The sequence below is a fragment of the Polypterus senegalus genome, chromosome 8 (genome assembly GCF_016835505.1).
Source record: "Polypterus senegalus isolate Bchr_013 chromosome 8, ASM1683550v1, whole genome shotgun sequence".
Classification (NCBI taxonomy): Eukaryota; Metazoa; Chordata; class Cladistia; order Polypteriformes; family Polypteridae; genus Polypterus; species Polypterus senegalus.
The window spans coordinates 144,979,319-144,987,723 of NC_053161.1; the positions used below are offsets into that span (position 1 = coordinate 144,979,319).

The window sequence follows — 8,405 nt, forward strand, 5'->3', positions numbered from 1 at the left end:
AGCAGTTTTGTCCCCCTGTAGACCCTGCAATTCAGCCTTCAACGTCTGCCCACGAGGATGTGATCGATCTCTCCAACTGCACCATCAGTATTGGAGTGCCAAGTCCAACAATGCGGCTCAGGGCTCCAGAACCAGGATCCAGTGATCCGTAGCCACCGACCTTTTACAAAGTCAAGGAATATGGAGCCACTTTCACCACAGTCGCCAGACCCATGGGGACTGAGACAGTTCTCATAGCCAGCCCTGTCAGTGCAGGTCGCAATGAAGTCACCCATGACCAGAGGAGTGTCACCTCACGGGCACCCATTAACCACTGTGCACAGTTGTGAATTTAATGTTTCCCCTCACCGAGACATCACTCAGTACATACTCTGAGACAGCACACAAGGGGGTGCATAGATAAAGTGAGATGCAGGACCGAGCTGTTTGGAGACGATCGATCAGGCACATTGACCTCACATTAAAGTGAGAAGAGATGAAGAGGAAGAAGCACCTTCAGAGTTAGATGACCCAGCTATGCTTCACAACTGTAATGCAAAAGGTTTTCCTTTATTGGAGCAATTAAAAAGTAATCGTTCCCTCTCCTCTCGCCGGCAGCCCCTGTGTCTTCTCTTTCTGCACTTACTCGTTTTTGGGTTACTTTAGTCAAAGCAAATGTAGGATACCGAGTATCCGTGAACACCTGAGCTCTGATAGGCGCTGTACACGATGACAGCTTGATGTATTACAGCCTATCAGAGACGGCTCGCACCTTCCAGTCCGGTGCAGAATCGCAAAAGCTCAAATAATCAATTTACGGATGTTGGATCCAACCCCCCCTTAATTCGCCTTTTACTGATCGATCCATTTAGCGACGTGGATTATCTCCAAAACACAGGAACAACCCCCCCCAAAAAGCAGCTCCTCCTCTTTCTTCCAAGTATACCCCCCCCCCTCCCCAATGCCATCGCAGCTGTCCATCTCGTCCCGACTCTGACATCCGCCACGTGCTTCATGACAGGGACCGCAATCGCCACCCAAGCCGCTCCTCCGCTGGGTGTCAGTCAGGAGGCGGACCTCCACAAAATAAAGGAGAAAGAAAATCCCCGCTCGATACGATTCGAGTCAGTCTTCATCACGCAGCGACGGCGGACTGAGAGCCGCAGCCAGGCCACCGGCTAGAAAAAGGTAGCGGCACTCAGACTTGCGGAACTCCGTTTTAATTCGGGCTCCGCGATGTTGGAGAGCGGAGGCGGCAAGGTGCTCAAGGAGGGGCTGCTAGAGAAGCGCAGCGACGGGCTGCTTCAGCTCTGGAAGAAGAAGCGCTGCGTGCTCAGCGAGGAGGGTCTCCTCCTGCACCCGCCCAAACAGCACGACCCGCAGGAGCTCGCCGAGCTGGGCAGGATCAAGGAATTGCACTTCTCCAACATGAAGACCGTCGACTGCGTGGAGAGGAAAGGCAAATACGTCTACTTCACGGTGGTCATGACAGGGGGCAAGGAGATCGACTTCAGATGTCCGCAGGATGAAGGCTGGAATGCCGAGATCACGTTGCAGATGGTGCACTACAAGAACCGGCAGGCCATCCTTGCCGTGAAATCCACCCGGCAAAAGCAGCAGCACTTAGTGGTCCAGCAGGGGGTCGGCATACGGGACTCACTTAACGCCGCCTGACGGTAAGCTGATTTCGCTGCGGACGGACCTCCACTTCCACGCCGTCAGATCGCGTGAGCGCCGCGCGCCGGGTCTCCAGGGACCAAGCCAGCCATGGCGATGTCGTTTCGAATCCAGTGCTGGGCAGCGCGGACATTTACCCCGTGGTGATGTGGTTGTGGGAGTTACGATCTCTGCTCCCCCGGGCTCCTTCACCCTTTGACGTGCAGGGGCTTTCCTTCTGGTATGATTATCCTTATTCGGCTACCCACGACCACTGGGGGTCTACACTTTATTAAGATCCCGCGGCATTTCCAGTTACCCTGCATCTTGGACATTTCGTTCACTTTCTGATCTCACTTGATTGCGATACGCTGAAACTGATCCCGGTGGGCATTCCGGCAAGAACCAGGCTTCACGGGGCACCACTTCACGGGGCTGAATGCTAATGAAAATGTAGCCTTACTTGTTAAACCTGGAGAGCTATGCATAAGAGACAAAGCAGAAGCAGCGATGGCTCTGTGGTGACTTTAAAAGAGGGCTGCAATGTTTTTAAGCCTGCCTTCTACAGAGACACTTTGTTTTTGTCCAATTCAGGATGAGATATGTCTGTTTTAAAACGAGATTACTAGTCAAGGCCTTTAATAACAATACACTTTACTTATATAGCGCCTTTTTTATGGGTACGCTTGGCGCACTCCTAGACATGCAGCATGCATGCTCTTCAGTTTTCCAGTCACTGCACTAAGTGATGATGACCCAAAAAGACACGTAAAGCCGCGAATGTCGATCGCGATTACCGGTCGTGTAGTTTGCGTGATGGTGTAGAGGAGTCCCACGCAGCTTGTCGAGAGATGTTATCGTTACTAACGTGACCTGACTGGTTCAGAGGAGGGCTTAGTACGCGAGGCGCTATACATAACATTAACTGATTACACCAAGGGGCCGGCCAGGCGCCCGTAAGTGAGAACAGAGACATCCGTGGCGGGTTGATTTTTAATGGGCTATGTTTAGTTTTTTTTATGTAATGAATATTAGATGGACTTGAAACACGAACTAGATGTGAACAACCGCGATGTTCTTCGGCAGCTCTAGTTTCCAGCTGCTCCTCTTCAAGTTTCTTTTGCTTTTCTTCGGATCACACGCTGCGTTTACACCCCATGTACAGTGTGGCAGAACAAGTGAGATGTGAAGGGGCGAGTACGCCTTTTCTAGTGTCCAAATCGGTCATTGTGAGGTGGGGTCTGTCACCCCGTGACCGAATTGTTTAAGTGGGCATAGGAGGTTGATGGGTCGACATTACACATTCACAGCTTAATTTTTATTTACTGCTCCATCAAGTATGGACAGACATTCCACACAAAGGGGGAGTTTAATCAAGTCAGTGAAGCTGTGGCCCACCACAGTTATCTGCAAGTGCGCAATCAGGGATCGGCAACTCGTGCCATCATTTATAGAAACCAACTTCAGATGATCACATTCATGACGATGACCGGTGAATATGTAAACTCATCATGGACCGGCGTCCCGTCCAGGCTGTTTTCCTCCTGCAGTTCAATAATTTGCTCTTCCGCACTTCGACATTTAAACTCATCAGGTTTATGTGTGGGCAGGCTCGGTACAGGATGAATTCGAAATCCATCTGCCTAAAGTAAGAGTGCCCCTTTTTCACATCGATACAGAGCTGAGTGCAAATCCGCTCGGCCTGTGTGTGTGTTATATGTGGGATGGGGGGTTAGTGATGAGATGGGTGTTAATGTGTGTTCTCCGGTGCGCAGCTGGCCTTCCAGAACTGAAGGACGGCGACTGGTCATGGGCTCTGAATGAGGAGAGAGTGCGACGTGTTATCTTCACAGAATTAAAGTTTTCCTTTGCATTCCGTAAAGTACACATATCAAATATTTACATTTATTTAGTTGACAGTTTGCAGAGTTCATATAAATACATGGCATAAATAGAGAGTAATAAAAATTATGAGGTTGAGCATATTTTATAACCGACTCAGGCCAGATCAATCCACTTCAGGCTCGAGGTGGGCGGAGGTCACCCCGGCAGCAGCAGTCGAAAGGCAGGAGCCAGTGCTGAACAGGGCATCACATGACCCCGCACACCGATTTCAGTATTAGAGGGGGAGACTAACTGTCTCATATAATCCCTTTTCTATCTATCTATCTATCTATCTATCTATCTATCTATCTATCTATCTATCTATCTATCTATCTATCTATCTATCTATCTATCTATCTATCATATCTTGCATTTTCATATCCATCCATCCATTATCCAACCCGGCATATCCCAACTGCAGGGTCACGGGGGTCTGCTGGAGCGAATCCCAGCCAACACAGGGCACAAGGCAGGAAACAAACCCCGGGCAGGGCGCCAGCCCACCGCAGCATTTTCATATCTATCTATCTATCTATCTATCTATCTATCTATCTATCTATCTATCTATCTATCTATCTATCTCATATAGTGCCTTTTCATATCTACCTATCAATCTGTCTACATTAACTAAGTCTATTATACAGTGTACTATATGGAAAATTGAATGTAGATATGTGTAGACATAAACAGATAGATGTACTGTAAATAAATATATGTATCAATGATCCTTTACTGTTTCCATTATATTGTAACGAACACCGAGACAGAAACACCCAGACCCACACCGAATGGAAGTTAGGCCCAATAACGGGCGCGTTTGCTTCACAACAAATGATTTACAGCAGTCTTGTCGCAGAATCAGACTCGCAAACGCCCCGTAAAATAACAGTCACTTCACTAGGCAGGTTATTCCGCTCTGGCATTGTTTTTGATCGTCGTCCAGCGTCTCGTCTCGTTTCGTGTCCCTTTTTCCTAGTTACCCCGTTATCATCTGCAGGGATGGATTTAAACTGTCATAGAAGTCTCCTTCTCGAACTTCAGAGTTTTAATGATAAAGTTCGGGAGTTCCTGGAACGCAGATGTCAGCACACCTGTGAATACCTGCTGTCCAGAGCCCACCCATTTCTATAGGGTACTCCAGATCTAATTATGCAGTTTTCATTACGCTATAACTTGTTTAAGTTTATTACATAGAAAATCACCCGAAAAATCCCGGACCATCGAGAAGTGTGCGAACTGACGACATGAAGAATCGTCTTTGCGCCGAACTGGAATCGTCCCCGCAGAAATCAAAGTCATCCAGCCGATCTGGATCTGCATAATTAGATCAGGACCACCCTGTAGAGTGATAGTGTTACTCAATAGTGTCTTTCATGGCTACGTTAACTATATGGTGTTTTTAACATCGATCATCGCTAACAATGTCCATTATATAATGGTTTATATATCTATTGATCGATGTATTTCTATTATATAGCACCTATCATGTGTCTGTCTGGCATGGGAGCTTATCTATCTGTCTGGACATTTCACATATAGTATAAAACATATTTCAAATAAACTCTTTATCTGAGTTATTGTGCCCTGCCGGTTCGGAGGTAAACGTCAATCCAGCAAATGAATCAAACTAAATTTAAATGATTGAACGTCCATTTTTTTCGTGCAGCTTGTCAGATGTACATTTTTGACCTTTACTTTGCCCCTAATTCGAAGTTTATCCATTTTCTTTGGCTAATATGAACATTTTGTTCTTGCTGTTCTCCACCTGCCTGGCTTTCGGCTTATAAAAATGCACTACACTGTTAAGTAAAATGTTTTGCCATAATGTCCACTTTAAAAAGGCGCTATATTGTATTTCCCTAAGACAATTTCGCTGTGTCTATAGAGCCACCTTTACTTTCGAAGAACTAAATGAGATGCCTGAGAAATCACTGCATGTGCACTTCATCCATCAAGTTCTCTGTAACTGTCGCACCTTTTGAATACGTGGTGCCACTTAAATTCGTTTCTTTATATTGGCGCCGTCCTAAGTCATTTTGTTTTATTTTAGTGTTTAGCCCACACCGGTCCAGCCTGGTATAGTGTGTTGAGTTTCAGGTTTCCTTTAGACCGCCTAGTTTGACAGCCTTTAGTGGACATCAAAATGACAGGTGATGAGTGAACGCGCTTTGAAGGCAACTGCAGAATGTCCCAATGTTCAGAGGTTTCTTGTTTTCAGGTCAGGGGTGATGGTGGTGGTCGCGGATCTTCTGACCCATTAAACCCCCGCCTCTTAACTGTTGCTTGCCGTTCTTGTGTTCGCAGGTCACCACTGAAGGGGATTCCGCGTAGCTCCTCAGAGACTTACTTAAGGGAGAACATTCCACCTTAAACGAAGGCGCCAAAACTACAAGACACCCGGAACTCCAATGGGATTTTTACAAACGCGGCATCGGGAAAGCTGCTGCATTTGAAGCCATACGGTATCCAGCGGCTGCCCACGACTGGACGGCTGGGTCCGAAGCATGGAAGGAAACTTTCCGTCGTGTTTCAGTGCATTGTTGTTTTATTTGCTCTATTTATTACTGCTGTGCGTGACACGGGAATGAATGGCAGGACGTGCGGTGACGGCTGCACGGGAACAGGATGGACGGGGGACGCCGTGCAGGATTCATCAAATCACCGGGGTGTGTGGGCTCGTAAAAAGGTAAAGAAAGAAATCCGAAAAGCTTATCAAGGAATACACCGTGAACACAAATACCATGTTATAGAATACAAAACTGGCATTAGTCTATGTTTATTTATTAATTAAAATGTAATGATTTCGCGCAAAATTGAAATGAGTATGTGTAATACAATTTAAAAAAAGAATGGACTACTTTACTCCGGAATATGACGGGCCCTAATGAGACTACGTATAGCCCAGCTCCAGTGCTGTTTGTTTGCTTGAACTCTTTACAAATATTAAACATTTAACATTCTGGTTTAAAAATGCACAATAAAGAAATACACGACATGCATTGTTCGTGTTTAGTCCCTGTTGAAGTCTCGAACGCATTACAAGATTTGGTGAATTTCTGATAACTGGATAAGCAAAAGTGAAAACTGCTCGACGCAGATGCTCGCCCACCATTCTTACCGCATAAAGTCACCGAGTCTATTGGGCGAAAAAAAAAAGCTTTGCACCGTAAACCGTCAGGGTAGGCTCTCCGTTGATGAGATCAAATGTTATTATGACTGCGGATTGTGGGTAAGTGCCCAGGGATGCTTAAAAGAAAATTAATAAATAAAGACGCAAATAATTAAAACTATTATGAAATGTGACAAGAAATAAATGACAATATGAAATGTGAGCATAAATAATTAAATGAGTCATGGCTGGCATATATATTTCAACTTATATATTTATTACATATTTGTTTATTTCAATAACACCGAACACATGACACGAAACTGCCAATTTTACCCGTCAAAGTTGTAAGGGCGGGTTCTACTGAGTGCTGTGTTTTGATTGGTGAGTCGCCCGTAAAATAGACGTTAAGTCTTCAGGCATCAAGTGCCACATTTCCAGCAGGCAGGCACTTAAGACGACAGCTCCTATTGCTGAATTCCGAGTTTCTGGAATTAGCCGCTTCGTGCACTAATTCCAGGTGATATTTTCTTGCGCGTTTACCTGCTACAACTTTGAGCATCAAGAGGAGCCGCAGGAATCGTAAGTCAAACAAAGTGCGCACATTCACTCTGCGGACAATTGACCAATCAAAAATCAGTACTTACACGGACCCGCCCCCTCCAAGCCTGACGTGTGAAAGTGACAGTTTTCATTTCCTGGCAAATTCCATGTAAAGTGCATGTCACTGAAATAAATACATGAACAAATAATTACATACATATCTGAAGAATCAAACAACAAACATATTCTGTGACACATTTAATTATCTATACTCACATTTCATGTTAATTATTGTCTTGTTTCACAGTACGTTTATTTATTTGCATATTTACTTATTTTATCCAAAATATTCCTTCGTAGGTAAGGATTCTTAGTTCTTTGGATTGATTGAAATTCATGTAATGTTAAGGTTACAAATGTGAATATGCAAATGATTCTCAAAATAGAAGAAATGAGCACCATAAACGAGGTGTTAGGGATTGCATTGCGTATATGTATCAAGGTTAATTTCCCTGTTATATCAGAAAATATTATGTCAACTGGTTATGTAAACTGGGAAGCTCTTTGTACATATGTAAATTTTTATTTTAAATAAAAGTACCATTTCCATTTATTACTGCTTAGCTTTTGCACTTTTGCCAGTGTTGCAGGCTCAGTTCTGTCTAAGCTGGCTGATTACAGTAAGAAAGGCCATGTGTTAAATTTACCTAATTTTAAAAAACGAAGGAGGTCAAAAAAGAGCCCCCACCCCACACATTTCTGCTATTTGAACCCTGTCAAACCCTCCCCACTTCCAGTTACCCCTTCACTAGCTCTGCATGTTGTCCAAAAGGGGCTGCCAGAGCTTCCATCCTCAGAATATCAGGATCTTCTCTCGGTCAACTTCCAGGGTCCACTTGCCTCCACTAACAGTCACTGTTGTTTGAATGTCTGAAAGTCCTTTTTTTTTTTGCATTGAACCTTACAAAACATGTCTGTTCTATAAAATGCCTTTCATGAAACTGATGTATTTATTGCATAATGTGGCCTTATGTTACTTCTGCACATGCTTATTTATATTTCCATGACTAAATGTTAGTTATAAAGTTTACAAAGTGTTAGACAAGCCCTTCACACATTAGTGAGTGTCATCTTTTTGTTGCTTCTTTTTTCTATTGCATATTTTAACATATTTTAAACCATTTAAAATGGCGGAGGGTAGCATGGTAGCACAGTTGTGAGCGCTGCTGTCTGA

At 44.5% G+C, this 8,405-nt stretch overlaps 1 protein-coding gene across 1 annotated transcript; it reads left to right on the top strand.

Annotated features, from left to right (window-relative positions):
* Positions 1-990: 990 nt before the first annotated feature.
* Positions 991-7,784, top strand: phlda1 (pleckstrin homology-like domain, family A, member 1). The gene is made up of 2 exons (XM_039761898.1): positions 991-1,655; positions 5,824-7,784. Exon 1 carries the CDS (start codon positions 1,216-1,218, stop codon positions 1,651-1,653), a length of 438 nt encoding a protein of 145 aa, XP_039617832.1. The 5' UTR covers positions 991-1,215; the 3' UTR covers positions 1,654-1,655; positions 5,824-7,784.
* The last annotated feature ends 621 nt before the right edge of the window (positions 7,785-8,405 follow it).